The following is a 16,571-nucleotide window of genomic DNA, read 5'->3' as shown; positions in this document are numbered from 1 at the left end:
CGTTCTCTTTGGGTTGAGGACACGTTCTTTTTGAGTTGGGGACACGTTCTCTTTGGGTTGAGGACACGTTCTTTTTGAGTTGGGGACACATTCTCTTTGAGTTGAGGACACGTTCTCTTTGAGTTGAGGACTGCAAGGCTGAGACCAGAAGCAAAAGGATGAAAGATGATAATCTCACTCTTACCTCCACCAGACATCAGATCCTGTGTCATGGAGCTAATTTAATGTACCAAGAGCTTCAATTGTTATGAGATCATGGAAAAAAAACCCAGAGGCAAGACTTTTCAAAATCTGGTGCGTCACACGCGAGCCCCGGATCATTTGGAAGACGTTTAACCCTCTCAGACAAAACACATCAAAGATGTCAAAGAGCAAATCTCTAATACATGCCACACTTTATTTACAAACTGCATCTGTAAACAACAAGATTGTTTTTGACAGAGTAAAATTGATAAATGACATATAAAGAGTCCATTTTTGGAAAACTGTGAAAAAACAATGAAAAAGTGTCTTAGAACAATATTTACTGATGTGAAAAATATATATCTATTTGCCATAAAATGTGGGCTGAATCTGTAAAGGAGTATAAAGACAACTTGTATTTATTTCATTTTACCTTTTGGTAAGTCAAAGACATATTATTTCATTAACAAAATTCATAAAAAGCAGCACTGGAGCTGCACTGACTTGCATCTGATAACGGGTGTTTGAAGCACAAACGTTAAACCACAATATAGATACAGTATATAGTTACTGAATTCATCGCTGCAGTTCCCACCTCCCTGTTCTTTTATACAAAATGTACATTATATATAAGTTGGCACTCCATTAAAAAATGGATGTTTTACAAATGATATATAACTACGGTTATACATAATATATAGATTGTTTTACTTTTTTACAATAAATCAATTTGTCATTATGCGAGCCTACACATCAAAGGATTGACGAAGGCTTGTTATAACTGTCGACAATCAACTTTCTGCATGTTTATTTGCTGTGCTCTACGTCCTATGCAGATAGATTTCTATCTAGTGCTTACACGCTGGTTATAATCTGTCATTTAACTAAAAAGAAAGAAGAAAAAAAAGATTGAAAAACAATTTTTTTTTTTTTTTTTTATGAAAAGGCCCATAAAAAGGGGGCTTGTAACTACAAAAACTTACGAAGACTAAGAGAAGCAATATGTGGAAGACTCCCATAAAATGCTCTCAAAACCAAAGTCCTTGTCCTCTGTTGATCGACTTGCTGCTTTCTGCTGAGATGCAGTGACGCAGACTCCCTGTTCAACTGCTGCCACCTTTAGGCCACAGGCCCCAAAACGTCTTTCAGGCAAGTCAGCCGACAGGTCCCTGATTCAGATCTCTCTGTGGCTGGAAAGGAGAGACTCACTCCATCCTTCTCTGTTGCCATGTTGAGCTGGAGGCTTCCTCAGGTTTTTAAGTGTTGGACTTTGTTGTTTTACGGTGCGTTTGATTGATTTATTTATGTTAAACCGAGCCTGTCGAGACTAGATCACCGGCAGGCCTGCTGCACTTGACTGATTAGCTCTCCGAAGCGATCGAAGAGCCCCTCTACCCAAGCTCCGTTCTGCAGACACTTCTGTACCGCCTCCTCCTGCCCCAGGTCCACTGTCTGCACCCGCATAGCTGCAATCTGGAGGGCAGATGCACAAACAGAAAAAAACATTTCTAAAAGAGCACAGCAAAGCTTCATCTGAATAATTAGCGTCTGAAATCAAACCCACAAAATATGACTCGTCAGAGGGTAAACAATGTCTCACCTCGTCCTTACACATAAGGTAAGTGTGGTACTTGTAATGCTGCAAAGAGTGGTACAGAGAGAACCACTGAGTTTTCTGCTGGTCCACTGTATACTCCTAGAAAGGGACAAAGCAGACGTGTTTCAAAGACATTTTCTATAAGTCTTATAAGGGATATAAAGACGGGGAAGGGAACAGTGGCTGCAGTGAGAAAGACTAAATGGTGCTCTCTACTGGACAGTATTGAGAGCACAGTGAATTTGACCAAAATATGTTCTTGTCTTACCTGAGGCACTTTGTTAGGCATCTTGTAGGGCTTCATGGTTTTCTTGTTGTAGGCCTTCCCACTGAGACGCACCTTAAAGGCCGGGGTTTCCCCATCCTTCTTCAGTTCAGTCACAACGGAGATCTCTGGGAAGCTGTCTAGAGCCGTCTGAGGACACAACAGGGGAGGTACTTGGGTTACCGTTGCTTTTTCTCCTTGTCATCAAAACAGATTCAGGTTTTGTTTGCAAGGTTGTCTTTCAAGCCTCTTGGAGTAAAAATAATGCCCCAACGAACAGAAATCACACCCACCTTTAGGACCTGCCCTATGTGCAGTTTGTGAAGCAGGCGTTTCCTGTTGTCGGTGATCATCCCGTCCACTCTTTTCATCTGTGGCAGCAGAAACTCATCTGAAACAGTACAAGTTAACAAACCTTAAGTCTACTATGTTTCATTTTTTTTTTTTTTCGGTTCTTGACCTAGCTTTAAAAAAGAAAAGAAAAAAAAAGTCCATTCACTCACCGTTTGCCCTCTCAAGTGCGGTCATTACATCTTCGTCTAAGGTAATGCTGATGAGCAGTTCCACAAAGCTCCTAAATGTCTCCTTCATGGTCCGCGTGTTGAGTAACCGTGAAGCAAACGGTACTGGAGGGTTTAAGTCTAAGAGTGTGTGTGTGTGGGAGAGATCAAGGATCATGAAGAGGCAGTGAGAGAGCGGGAAGATATTTAGACGACAATCACATCAACTTATAGCCAAGTCAGATTGAATGAAAAAAGTCAAAAGGCTTCCTCACCATCATCTTCACCCTCGTCTTCCGCAGATGATCCCGAGGCAGTAGGGGAAAACTCCTCCTTCCATTTCCTCCTCTTCTTCGGTGGGGGCTCGGCCCTGGGCTTCAGTTGTTTGGGTCGAGGCTTCTGGCTTTGGGAGACTGAGGAGGGGTCGACTGTCAAGCCCAGCAAAGTCTTCACCTGAACACCCCTGGGTGGCAGAACAAAGAGAGTTACACCACTGAAGAGCCAAGTTTAAAAAAAGATAAAAGGAACTACATCGGTCAGAATTCTTGGCGTACCTTAGCGAGTTCATAGGCTTGCAGCGGGGCTTCCGACTACAAACGCGTACATACTCCCGTTTGTTTACGGTGTCCAAGAACTTCACGTATACCCTCTGGTACATGGTCTTGGCATCACCAAAGTATCCAAGATACTACACAAAGGAAAACAACGTGTTACCTGTTGCAGACTAAAGAGAAGTTATTTGAATGATTGAATGCTCATGCATTGAGTATTGGCGTGTCTGCTTTTACTTACACTGTTGGTGGCTGAGAAGACTCTCCTTCCATCTCTCAACTCAGGCACAAATTTCTGCAGCAGAGCCTTCTGGACCTTCCAGATGGCTGGCGGCTCACTGCCGGCTCTCATTGTCACCTGGTCACATGTAGTAAAAGTTACCGTACGAGAAAGCGAAACAACAAAATGCTCAAATATGACTGTACACAAGGTCTGATATGATAGAAGTGTACCTTCAAGTTGTCAATATCTTCATTCCTGACGACAAACTCGTCTCTCTCCCTGTACATCCCTTCCCCTCCGCTGTCTGACAGCTCCTCGTCAGTCAGCCCCTCAATGGCCACACTCGTCAACTGCACAGCCAGCTGGCCTGCTGGGGTCTCTTTCGACTCCACTTTGGCCACAAACACAGTCCCGGATGAGAGGGCGTTTGTCGTCTGTGTAGGCGTGGTGACCCGGGACAAACAGGTCTCGCTGACAGTGTGGGGCATGATGGGAACGTGGTCCGTCTTCATCATCAAACCGGGGATCTGGTTATCTGGAGTACGAGAAAGAAACATGAAAATGACATCTCCTCATTTGTACAATAAATAAAGACATTTTAGACAACATTCATAAAAGGGAAAAACAGAGACAATGCTTACACATCACCGCATATTACTTAAAGAACTAACAAGTAAGGTGTATTACTTACATCTCATACACAGTAAGAGAAAGTAAAAAGAAAAAAGCCAGCGAGGTAATATTACCTGTCCTGGGTTTCCGATCTGATGACTCATCCAGAGCTGAAAGCGCTGAGCTGATGCTGTTCCTCAGGGCCTGGTTCTTCCCAGTGTTCTCCTCTTCATCAGAGCTGAAAGATGGCAGAGTCTCCAAGTTTTTTTGCAAATCTTCATCCAGACGCTTCTGTTGGATTCTCACTCCGTGGCTCTCCAGGGGAATCAAAGGCCCGGGCAGAGTGTGCAGTTTGGGAGGCAAAGAAGGCAAAGTACACGGCGGTGGCTTGGAGGTGGTGCAGGGCTTTCTCGGGCGACTAATAGTCCGCGTAGGACTTGGAGAGTATTGATGTTTGGGGCCAGATTTGATGAAGTCGAGGAAGGAGCCAATGAAGCCAGTCTTGACCTCTGGCTGTTTCTCTTCAACTTCTCTGATCTTTTGTCTGATTCTCTCCTGCTGTGGACAACCATCGTATACACCGTGTGAGGCCGACGGCGAGCCGGCGTCACTACCTCTGGAGTTTTGCCGCTTTGCCTGCCCGCTGCGCTTGGCCGGCCTGGCCTGTCCACTATCCTCCTCGGGACCTCGGGTCAAGGATTTAGGGCGAGCCTTCTTTTTGGGAAAGTCTTCACCGCCATGGCATTCCATGAGGCCGTCCTCAGATTTAATACACTTTGCATTCCCTTTGACTCTGCTCTGGAGACCTGGGGGGTCGTACACCTGAGCGGCTAAGTGATAATCGTTCTCGGAGCTTCCTCCATCTCCGTTTGCGTCGAGCTCAGAGCTGCTGTGGTGCACAGGCTGACCATGGCAGTGTGTGGCCATCTGAACTTCATTTAGTGTCATGGTGACATTGTGGGAGTTAGTGTTGGCCATGATTGCCTGCTGTGCTGAGGAGAAACTAGGCGACATGTGCCTTATATCCACAGTCTGGAAGTGGCCTTTGGAATCAACGGGGCTAGCCATCGCTGCCATTTCAGCCTCAGCAGAGGACGTGGCTTTGGCGAAGTCTTGCGGTGTGACGCCGCAGGCTGCCACCGTGGCAGCCAGGATGTCATCGACGTTTGACAAAATATTTCGGTCATCTGCAAGCAGCATCGAGTCGGGGAAGCAAATGGAGTTGAGAGCGAAGTGGTTCTTGCCATCGTTTGGTTGGTGGTTTGCCGACTGGCTATAGTGGTGTTTAGAGGAATCGGGGCATCCTGAGCTCTGTTCGGGGACTACTGTGCCCTGCTGTCTCTGGGTTTCAGTCACACCGGGGCCCAGCAGTTCTCGGCCCATGTGAAGATACTGGACATGAACGGGGCCCAGATCTTGGGTCGGTTGGATACCTTGCACGGACACCACCTTTGAAGTGTTTTGACTGTGGTGGACAAGGGGCTGCTGAAGTAGAATCATCTGGCTGGGTTCGAGAAGCGCACTGGGGACAGTGATGAATTGCGTGTGGGCTGCTGCGGTCTGGCTCTGAGACTGAGTGTGATTCTGGGGGTTTTGTTGATGTGGCTCGGGAGATTTGAGTTGGAGAGAGTGCTGCTTTAGCTGCTCTGAGCTAAGTGGCACATGTGAAGATATAATACTGGAGTTTGTAGTTTTTGTGTTGACGGTTTCCTGACCATTGGCACTGCTTAGATGAATGTGCTGTTGGCTCAGAGAACCCATCCTTTCATCCTTTATCTGTGCTGTGCTCGTGTGAACTAGTCCCATGAGCTGGTCATCGGAACGCGAATAACTTCGGATAACGCTTTGTGTTTTGTGATGATCGTCCATTTTTGAAACGACATAGATGACATTGTTGTGAGCAGACATATTACTAGCTGCAGCAGAAGCTTCCATCGATGCCTGCTGGAGAGCATCCATGTCCTGGAGAGGAAGCTCTATAAGTTTCTGTTTCCCATATGTTGGCTTCATGTCCTGTATTGAGGATCTGATGTTATTTTGTAAGGCTTGAGCAGTTGAAGAGTAGGTAGGCAACGGTGTAGACAAAACATATTTATGGGACTGTGTCTGCTGCTGGGACAGTGCGTCATGTGTTTTACCTCCCACAGACGCTTGCATGAGGCTGTAGTCCTGTGAAGAATTGGATGTGGGCAGACTCCGCACACATGTCGGTGGGTAAGAGGAGTTGAGGTTAAGGGATTGTCCTGTGGCATAGCTCTGAGTCACCGAAACTTGCCCCTGTGACTGAGATGTAAAAATCACATTTGGGGCACCCTGAGAGTGGGAGGTGGGGTAGCTCTCAGAGAGGTTCCCCTGACACAAGCCCTGTACCTGGCCTCCATACTGGATCTCCTGCTCGTGGCTCATCCTGGGACTCGAGGAGTAAACAAGAGTCTGACTAACAGATGCCACGTTGTCAGACTGGCTGGAGAGGGAAGGCAGAGTCTTGTAAAGGGGAGAGTGTTTGTCCGAGTTGGAATGGGAGGGCTGTGACTGGGCTTGCGGGGTGATATAGGTTTGAGACAGAGTACTGGACATTAGGCTGGATAGCTGGACTGACTGCTGATTAGCAATCACCGAGTTCTGCTTCTGTCCTGGGGAGGAGTAGCGGTCAGGAGACCCTCCCGTCAGCTTATGAGAGTGCTCGTGACTCTCTTCATCCCCAATAGGGTGCTGGGCTAGCTTGGAAGAGCAGTCTTTAGCCTTCGGCACAGAAGTGGACGAATAAGCTTGAGTTACCGAGTCTGTTTTGGGTTGTGGCGCCCGATTGACCCCTTGGGTGGAATCGGCTCCTGTGGAAGGGCTGCAGGACACGGGGGTCTGACGGGACGGGTCCTGCTGGTAGGACACATCCGTTTCACTGCCAGAGCCAAAGTACCCTTGTAAGGGGTGCTCTGAATTGGGCAATTGCTCGGAGGCCGCGTGGCTGCTGGAAGGCCTCTGGTGGTGTTTGATCACACTACATTCACGCTGAAGAGCTCTTTCAATAGAGCCGGAGAAAACCGCGGCCCCGTAGGGTTGTTGGGCACCGTGAGGGGCGGGCAGGGCAGAGGGGAGCAGGCTGAACTGGGGTTGCAGGAGGTGGGGGGCTGACTCCTGAGCGGATCGGTAGGTCGAGGACTGGACAGGCAGAGAAGAACCCAAAGCCGGGGTGGAGAGATGATTGAAGGCCAGTGCCGTGGGAAGCACAGTCTGGCCTGATTTGAGATGGATGAGCGGGTCATGGTGGGAGAACAGGCCATTGGTGGAAGTGCTGAAGGCAGGATCCTGGAGAGCCAAGGATGGGTTGGTGGCATAACTCCGGGAAGGGTAGGCACCAGCGTGCTGATAGGACGACAGAGCAGCAGGGGAGGGGAAAGTGGCAGTAGAAGGCAGGGCACCAGTCAAATACAGCTCTGTGGTGGAGTTGGTACCTGCATTGCACAACGTAGACAAAATAAGGACCGGACCGGCAACATGAAGGGATAAATTAAACCTAACATTAGATAAAACTTGTGGAAATAGGTCATTTTCGTTGTTATTTTAATCTCTAAAAAAATGACATGTAAAATGATCTGGTCTAGTACACAATAGTATTCTGGGCTTATGATTGTAGATTATTAGACTCCTGGATAAGCTGCATCAGTAAATATGTTTCTCACAAATACACAAACATCATGCATAAACGTAGCTTTCTCGACAAAATACCTCATGTATTCACTACTCTGTGGCACATTTAAAATCAGGACCTGTTCCAGATGATGTTGAAAAAGATAAGAAGCCTACATGCATAGTAAAAACGTCTATACCACAATAGGTGGTAAGTAAGTAGCATGAAAATAACACATAATTAGTGGACGTGTTCTCACCGGCAGGCCATGACGGGGGTCTAAAAGGAGGAAGCAGTGAGGCACTAACAGGACCAGCCTGAAGGCTTCTAGATTCCATGGCTGACAGGAAGCTCATGATTGAGGTCTCAGAAGAATTACTGCTCGAGTCAAGTGTTCCTGAAAGGAAAAGAAACGGGCAACAAAGTAATCACAATCCGATGTGCCAAGTAAATAAGAGCCATACAAGGGTTACTTCACCCAAATTGCAAAAAGAATAAACTTAATAAACCATCTCTCACTTGCCTCTTGTGATATCTACAAAGTTTGCCAGATAAATCAGCCAAGCTAATATTAATTACCCCAACTACAAACTGTCTGCAGTAAGGCTTGTGTATTATCCAGACAGCTCACTGTTGAGTTTATAAAATGAAGTTTTTCAGTGTTTTGAGTACCACAAATCAAACATCCTTTACAGTCACCATTCTGATTGGTGGCACGTGCATCACAATGTGGTAGCTCGACCCGAAGCACATAAACCAAATACAGTATATGTGCATGACTAGATGCCACTAGGGGTAAGTGACAGAGTACCTTCATTGTAATTTGGGTGAACTGGCCCTTTAAAAACCACGTGTATAGCATTCATAACTCACCTGCTGTTGCAGGAAGGTGCGATGTAGTGTAGGTGGGGAGCTGGTGGGTGTTAGTGTAGCTTTGCCGCTGGAGGAGCTCTGCATCCAGGTGTGCTGCATCATAACTGGGACTGTATCGACACACAAACACGTACATTAAAGCGCTCATCTTCACAAGCAGCAGAAGTACCAAACTCAGTAAAAGACTCCTTGACACAGAGCATGTTTGTTTTCAAGTACTCCTTCTGTAAAGTCTTGGCTGTCTACGGAGTGACAAACACCCTCTAGAAAACGCAACGATAGCTCTACGAAACATGCTTCATAAAATGTGACGAATACACGCTGCTATCCGTCTTTCTCAGAAAGAAGTCAGTCATAAAAGGTAAGTTATTCATACAAAACATAGCACATGTTCAGAGAAGACGAACCAAGACGTTTGCCCATTTTTTGGTTAAAAACAGAAAAGAATCTATGAACATGTGGTCAATATTGGTGGTCGTTTTTGCTGACATTAGTTTGTATTCTATATCAACCACTCAAATAACCAACAATAGTTAAGAAGCTCATTGTTCTTATTTGAATCTGAACAACATGTTGAAAGTGGTTTGTGAATTGTAGGATCCACTGGCCACTGTTGATTGCTCTTCTTGGTATGAGGAACTGAGACAAATCGGGGCAAAAAAGAAGTGTAATATCCGACACATGACTTTATATTTTCTCTGCAGAAAATTCAAAAGGAAACGGATATAAAATCAAGAGGAAATCATTTGCAGCCAGTCTAATCAGAAGTGTTTCCTTTTTGCCAGAAGGTAATCGTCTGTGGAAGAACACAGAGCTAAGACGGGAGACATCAGCCTCTTTTTTTCTCATCACTGGCATCTTTCTGTTATGCAACTCTTCTTTGCTATTTAACTATAAAGTCAGATATAGCTCAGATGATGCAATCCAATAAAACAGATCCTCCACATTTCTGAAGATCATAATGTTCAGTTTTGGTTGACACGGTCAGAGGGGTGTAAATTTAAACAGTGTGTTTCTTACTGAGGTCATAGTTACTGATCGTGTTGTACTGGACTGCATTATACTGAAATGTGTTTTGAATATTCTTCCCCCTCTCTCATGTTTGTAAAGGGCGAAGCATTTGAAACACTTCTCACTATAATGCAGTCCAGGACAAAACCACTGCAAACTGAAACTTCAATAAACATCAACTCATTATCTTTGTAAAGGTGAAATGTGCGGGTGGGCTGTCGATTGAATTGAATTTGATTTTGCAAGTGTACCTTATAAAGTAAAACACAATTGCTTCCAATCATAACAATGTATTCCTCATTCAACAAATCGATTAAGTTATCATTTCAGTTTCTAATGTAGTGCCTCATCTAACTTCATCTGCTCTGGCCCTTCTCTATATGCTTTGGGGAGGGTTAGATTTATCATAAGTTATACATGTTTGTGCTGCTTGTGAGCACAATCTGACTAATATGTAGCGGATACAATTTTGTCATTAAGTGTGATTCACTGTTATAATTACAGGATGGAGAAGGTCATCATACAACAGTCTCGAGTTGGACTAAGTTAGAGCTCTAAAACTTTGGTCACACTCACTCCGTCTATTTTACTAAATATAAAGCAAGTTAAAATAATGTCAAATACATCAACGGACCTCTAACTAGTAAATAAAAACAGTGACACATAGAGACGTGGACACGTCGCCTCTTCGCTCTTAGGTAACACCAATAACGTTAGCTATGTACCACTAATTTGAGGTGGCATAACTGACATGGCTAGCATCGGTAGCTAGTTACCTATCTTGTTTTGGCTTTGATGAGCACCTGTGGGTCAAGAAAACAGACCGTTGAATGCTCGTTTAAGCCGTCTAGCAGGTCCGTTTATTACATATATAAAACTACTCCCTTCTCTAGTCAGTGCAAACTCTGTTTATGGCCATGCTGGGGAGACGGTGTGCTAGCGAAAACTAGCAAGGTGCGTGACTGTAACACACGGACAAACGAGCCACTGACAAGTCAAAGCTTCTACAACTCCGAGCAAATTCCGACATTTCTCCAATTCCTCCACTGTTTCCCCGATAACAACATGGACCTTTGCACTTTTGTCCAACAGCAAAGCTAGGCCCTCCATCACCGATATTTCCTTCGGAAGGTGCCCTCTCCTTCATCTCTTTACCTTGGCTTGACACTAGCCGTGTTGCGGTCATAGGCCCAAGAAGCTACGGTCTGTGCTGGTGGAGCCAGCGCGTCCGCAAAGCTGGAGGTCGGGTAGTTCCTGTCCATCATCCGGTGAAAGATTCACTTCCCCGACGGAGCTTCGTGGAGCAGCGGACACGCATCGTAGCAGCTCCGGGATCCGACCCACCGAGCGACCAGGGGCACGCAGTCCCGTCAGAGCGCTGCACAGTCCGCAAAGCCGCCGTGAAGTCGTTATGTATCCTGGATAACAGTGTACCTTTAGCCTTCTGAGTGATTTCGATATGTTTTGTTGGTCTCCCGTCATGGGGAGCCGTGCAAGCCTTGCATGGTTCCAACGTACCAATGTTAGTTAATTTCCCAGGATGCACCGCAGACTTTGGCTGGAAGTTTTGTAGTTTCCCCTTTTTCCTCTTACCTCCATCCCAAAGGTCAGCTCTGAGTCTTTCTTTGAGATCATTTGAAATACCAAAAGCTTTTTCTAAAGTGTCATAGCAACCCCAAATCCACATATGAAGCGATTAGTTTGACATTATAGTGAACTATCCCCAGATAACTTGAATTAAATGATAATAAATGCAGGCAAATAACATAAAACTGGAGCCTGTTTGGAAGCTATAAAATAATTGTTCAGTTTTGTTGCAACTCCACTCTGAGACTTTTTTTTGGATAACTTTTGTGCTTTTATCAGCAGCCTTCTTACTTTATTGCTTAGGTATATTTTTTTGCTGCTTTAACAAACAAATTTCCTCTTGCGGGATGAATAAAGTATCTATCTTATTGATAATTTGTATTACCATTATTTTGGAATATGTACCAGTTTGCATCTTTAAAGAAACAATATATTTGAGTTCTGAGCTGCATGATCCTAATAATTGTATTTGCTGAATTTGACAAAAATACAAGAAATGTACAAGAGCCCAACTTCTTGGTATTGTCAAAGGACATCAAACAGTACATTGACGATATATGTTCTTCTATAAATCCAAAAACTGTGAACATTTATTAGAGAATATACAATGCTCATCTAATATGGCTGAGAAAGCCCCAAAACCTGATCATATGCACACTAAATAAATAAATAAAAATGGATACACCATAGAACCATCTTGCATTCTTGTAGACAACCTCACACACAGTGGAAAGATGAGACAAAAATAATTAAAATATCAATTTTATTTAAAAAGATATCTATTAAAGATTTTCATTTCAAGTAGTTATGGTTCAGATCAGCTTCAACAAGGCTACCCTTACATTCATTCTCATGATAAAACTTTGCTCATGTTAATTTAGAGGAACATAACTTCTTAACCCCGTTTCTGCATCATCCGATGGGAATGAAACACCAGCCTGACAAACTGTACTTCCCAACTGCTGAAATATGTTTCAGCTGTCCTCTTCCTCACATTTATTGTTCCGTATAAATGTAAAAAGAATTGTAAAACTGCTTTTAAAGAGCTTCCACCTCCAACTATTTATAGTACATTTAATAATCAACCACAATGTATTTATAGAAATGAACCATTATTTCACATATTAGAGCATTGTCATTAGTCAGTGAATCAGACACAAAAGGAATTCATATAAAAAAGCCACAAAATCCACATTTAAAACAAAAGAAAAGAAGAAGAAAAGATGGTGATGTTAAGCTTAAAGTACAAAGTGAATTTTTTCAAAGCAAGCTGGTAGACCAGTGAAACAAAAACACTTGTATTTTCTGTATGGCAATATTATATATAATACGATCATGCCATTGAAATCAGTTTGGGTGTTACTATTTTTCCTTCTGGAGGCTGATAGCTGTATGATTATACAGTTCAGTCGGTTTCTCTTTATTTGCAATTAATACTTATCATGTCATGAAACGTAATCGGTCTTTCTCTCAGCCAGTCTATGCATTCTGTGTCTAAAGCAACTGCTCTTAAGCACCTTAGTACTCCAGCAATTTAAATCCCTCATGTCCAATTCATTATTGATTCTTCATTTACATTAAGACAAAAAGCAGCAAACTGGTTAAAATGTATTATAAAGCTTATTCAGCACAGGTGTATGGTACTATTATAAAGCATAATTAGACCTGGGAAAATAGTTAGTCCAGACAACCAACTACTATGTTTTGTCACAAGCGCGTTAAGAAGGGGGATTATACTGCTTAGTAAAAGGTCCCAAACAAGCCAGAAAGATTAGAAATGTATGAGTGGAAAAAGATGATCAGAGCAATAAACATAAAGGCATAAGAAGTTTTTTAAAATCTTGTGATGATGAAAAACAAGGTATATAATGCTAAGCAGTGTAGAACAGTGTAAATGTTAGTTGTCAATTGTTGACAGACATGCGGATGTGTCGTCCTGGAGATACTACCGCCGAATACTCCCAGGTCGTGAGCTAAAACCAAAAATAAGAGAAGATGTTATAAAAGATATATTTGAATGAGCTCTCTGTGACTGCATTATGGATTGCGTACAATTTAAAAAAAAAAAGTGAGTTATGACATAACTGCAAATAAAAATGAAATATGCAAATACCCCGGATAGGGAGGAGGTGGGGCATCATACGGTCCAATTTTTGCAATTGCCTGCTCATAAGAAGGCAACCCCACTGGGTCTATTTCCTCCATAGAGGGTGGATGTCCAGGTGGATGCACAGGTTGTAAGGACACCTCCTCTAGCCGTAGCATTATTAGTGAAGCATTACTCCTTCTCGGTCGCACCTGGACGGAGCTTTGAGAGGAGTGTAGACATTCATATCATTCATATGTGACCATACTTAATGCCATTAAGTATCAAGATAACGGTGGGACTTTATTCTTGTTATACAACTGCACAACAACATTTATTTCTAGGTGTGACAAGAAGCATAATGTTCGAACAGGTATAGATCGATGTATTCATTGATTATTTGATTCATAGAAAATGATTGTATTTCTTACTATTTTGATCATTTATTAATCATTTCAGTCAATTTCCAAGCAAAAATACCAAACACTCTCAAATATGAGTATTTGATGCTTTTCTTTGTCATATATGATGGTAAACTGAGTGTCTTTGGGTTTTGTCAGACAAAACAAGCAATTTGATTATGACAATTTGCGTGTGTAACACTTTCCACTTAAATCATGAAAATAATCAGCAGATTAATAGATAATGAAAACATCTGTTAAAGCCCTGAACAGGTGAGAACAATAGATACTGGACAAGAGTAGCATCGAATTATGTAAGTTGCACATGAAAATGTCCAAATGCTGAAATATATTAGGTGTTTTATTATATATGGTGCTAAAAAAAAAAAAAAAGTGTACAGGTTGACAGATTGTCCAAGTACCCTGGAGTTATAGTGCAACAGAGCTGTACTAGTGTCAATACCTTGGAGGGACTGTAGCTAAAAGTGGGCATTAGTGCTATACTGAGGGGAAAGTGTGCAGGAACAATGTAGCCATTAATAGTGATAAAGACCCTTTCACTTACTTTGCACGGCTGTAGTTCTTGCATTTGCCGTGACAGAAATACCAGAGCAGAAGGCCACCGACAACAATGGCCACACCAACAGTAATCAGTCCCACCAAAAGAGATGTCACATCAACCCGTGTGTGGCGTTTGTCCTTTTCTGTAGATCACAGACCACAGTGAGTAACTGGACAGCGGGAGTTGTACTACGTGATAAAAAGGTATATCACAGGGTGGTTCCTCTTTTTAATTCAATATTTTTTCGGTTTGAGAGCAGCAGTGTAGAATAGTTTGGTCTTTCACAGCAGCAGACACACAGTGATTAGATCTACTCAGAATTCATTCATCCCTAATGCAAAACAAATTTAAAGTTGAAGGGGTAACTTACTGACTGCAGACCAAGAAATAACTTTCAAAGCTACTGTACTAATTTATCCTCCACATATGATATATATTATTTTTGTTTTTCTTACGTAGCAAAATGAGACTACAAACTGCATTTCATTGAACAACCATGTTGTACAATTATCCTTGTAGCCTTGTAAGTGGGGAAACAGGTTTCGAAAGCACTGTGACATATGTGACATACGTGTACTTGCTAAAGGCAAGGCACAAGTGTTCCTTAGCAACATACACAACTAGTCATTGTAGTAAGTAGTGATAACATACATTTGCACAACACATAGTGGTATGTAGGCTTACATCTCTTACCTGCAGAGTATTGTTCCCAAAAAGCGTTCTGCAAAACAAAATATCATTAGTATGGTGAACTCTGATGTGAGGCCTGTGTCTTTGTGCAGATTAAATATCCTCAGTGAGCAGCCCACTGAACAGCATCACTCAACTGTATCTGGGATGTTTTCAAAGACCTCCCTTGCTTCTTCGTAATTGCAGTCTTCTTCATAACACTCCCTCTCCAGATTTCCAGGAACGAAAATCTCAAAGTCAAACCGGTTGAACAACAGATGGCGACCCAGGAACGAATTTGCGTCCCCTTCATCCACAAACACTAGGACGCGTGTCCAAACAGGTGAAATGATTAACAGAACTGACAGATCGGAGTGTGTCAAGTGGATTCATTTGTCATTCTTCTACAATATCTCTCACCTTCTTGGTCTTCGTGTTTCGACAGCAACCTTCTCATACAGGCCAGATCTCCACAAGACAGGAGTTGAAGGAGTATGAACAGATGAAACAACATGGTCGTGCGTGCACCTGCGCGCGGACAGCGGGTGGGGCATGAGTTGGCAGTACAGAGGGCACAGTACCATTAACAACGCATCCAGCCGTTACAAACTACCATTATGTACAATTTTCTTTCACCAACCGGCACCAGATGGGCTTACCTATTCTACTTTACCTATGATGAGAAGTGTCTCCATCATGATGGAAAGAGTTCAACACCAACAAAATGAAACCGAGCTAAAGGAGCGGTAGGTGCGCGTGTCACAGCCTCGACGCAGATAAGATTAGTCAGGAAACGTTCAGCGACAGTGACAAACAACAGCTGAGCAGCAACTTCCGTTGAACAACTGTAACACGGTTCATGTAGTTTGAAGATCAAATCAAATAAAAAAAAAGTTGTGTCCGAAAACTCCTGACAGTATCGGTAGATTAAAAAAGGGTGTTGTTTACTCCGAACAGATGTGGCCTGAGCACCTCCTAAACTACCTGCCAGACTCAACCAATCGATCACGTTTACCTGGATAATAGAGATACGTTATGTAAATAAAGATGGACGCTAGATGGCAGCTGACACCACGAAAGTGGAAGTAGCTGGCAAACCATGCAATAGATAAAGTACCAATAATATTAGGCCCTTACCCTTATTCAATGTAGGTGACCCCCCCCCCCCATTTTAGACATTGACATGATGGTCTCATGACTTATGACACTCAGTTTACTATCATATATGACAAACTTTATCTTCCATACTAAGATCTATTAGGATTTAAAGGGCAATCTTACTTTAATGACACTTAGAGGGTTATTCAGTCTCAATATCAAAGTTGAATCTTCACTTCTAATGGGTCGGCGCAAATTACTGTTGTAACACGATGCTTTCTTTTGGGATCTTTGCATCAGGACTCTTTTTTTAAAAGCACTAAAATCTCCCCTCAGTAGCTCGAGAGCTGGTGACTACACAACTATTCACAGTCCTTGTATGGGAAAATGTTGTGTAATAGGCATCTGTGTTAAAATACACTTAGTCTGCCATTTTCCACCACAAAGAATGGTGACTATAGCAACTTTAGAGACACCGCAAATAGCAAAACATGAAGCAACACATGACGATAAAGTTTCCCATTCTGCCTGGACAAACCATCCTCCATAATTGTGTTTATGTTTCACAGTAAATACAAATATCCGTCTATGGGCTTCTTGGTCAGTGTTTATTAAAAGCAGAGAGAGGATGCAAATGAACATTATCTGGCTGACTACTGGATAGTGGTAACTGAAGAGCAGTGAGAGCCCCCCCTCTTGTACTTGGCTACGCCTCTGGACACCAT

The 16,571-nt window shown here is 43.1% G+C and overlaps 2 protein-coding genes across 3 annotated transcripts; both read right to left on the bottom strand.

The window, feature by feature from the left end:
- Window positions 1-395: 395 nt before the first annotated feature.
- qser1 (glutamine and serine rich 1) lies at window positions 396-10,928 on the bottom strand. The gene is made up of 13 exons (XM_079170607.1): window positions 10,599-10,928; window positions 8,433-8,542; window positions 7,819-7,956; window positions 4,066-7,383; window positions 3,550-3,854; window positions 3,338-3,454; window positions 3,100-3,233; window positions 2,821-3,008; window positions 2,549-2,686; window positions 2,339-2,436; window positions 2,049-2,195; window positions 1,784-1,879; window positions 396-1,656 (listed from the first exon to the last, which is right to left on the bottom strand). Exons 1-13 carry the CDS (start codon window positions 10,706-10,708, stop codon window positions 1,516-1,518), a joined length of 5,040 nt encoding a protein of 1,679 aa, XP_079026733.1. The 5' UTR covers window positions 10,709-10,928; the 3' UTR covers window positions 396-1,515.
- Window positions 10,929-11,776: 848 nt separating this feature from the next.
- prrg4 (proline rich Gla (G-carboxyglutamic acid) 4 (transmembrane)) lies at window positions 11,777-15,715 on the bottom strand. Of its 2 annotated transcripts, none has more exons than XM_079162660.1 (7): window positions 15,408-15,715; window positions 15,169-15,276; window positions 14,907-15,070; window positions 14,773-14,800; window positions 14,083-14,221; window positions 13,144-13,338; window positions 11,777-13,003 (listed from the first exon to the last, which is right to left on the bottom strand). In XM_079162660.1, the coding sequence occupies exons 2-7, from the start codon at window positions 15,260-15,262 to the stop codon at window positions 12,976-12,978; spliced, it is 648 nt and encodes a 215-aa protein (XP_079018786.1). In that variant the 5' UTR covers window positions 15,263-15,276; window positions 15,408-15,715; the 3' UTR covers window positions 11,777-12,975. The 2 variants fall into 2 exon arrangements, with proteins under 2 accessions (XP_079018786.1, XP_079018785.1); XM_079162659.1 differs by having other exon boundaries at window positions 15,422-15,715.
- Window positions 15,716-16,571: the final 856 nt, after the last annotated feature.

Source organism: Pholis gunnellus (assembly GCF_910591455.1).
Source record: "Pholis gunnellus genome assembly, chromosome: 1".
NCBI lineage: Eukaryota > Metazoa > Chordata > Actinopteri > Perciformes > Pholidae > Pholis > Pholis gunnellus.
The sequence above is the reverse complement of the archived record's forward strand: the minus strand, read 5'-3'. Positions and strand labels throughout refer to the sequence as shown.

Excerpts from the sequence above, each read along its gene's own strand:
- qser1 (XM_079170607.1), bottom strand. The coding sequence starts at position 10,708 with ATGATGGACAGGAACTACCCGACCTCCAGCTTTGCGGACGCGCTGGCT. Across the intron at positions 2,437-2,548 it reads CGCACTTGAGAGGGCAAACG|ATGAGTTTCTGCTGCCACAG; the intron begins GTGAGTGAATGG and ends GTACTGTTTCAG. Across the intron at positions 1,880-2,048 it reads TGCCTAACAAAGTGCCTCAG|GAGTATACAGTGGACCAGCA; the intron begins GTAAGACAAGAA and ends GTCCCTTTCTAG.
- prrg4 (XM_079162659.1), bottom strand. The coding sequence starts at position 15,446 with ATGATGGAGACACTTCTCATCATAG. Across the intron at positions 13,339-14,082 it reads AAGAACTACAGCCGTGCAAA|CTCCGTCCAGGTGCGACCGA; the intron begins GTAAGTGAAAGG and ends CTCCTCTCAAAG. Across the intron at positions 13,004-13,143 it reads CCACCTCCTCCCTATCCGGG|CTCACGACCTGGGAGTATTC; the intron begins GTATTTGCATAT and ends TTTTGGTTTTAG.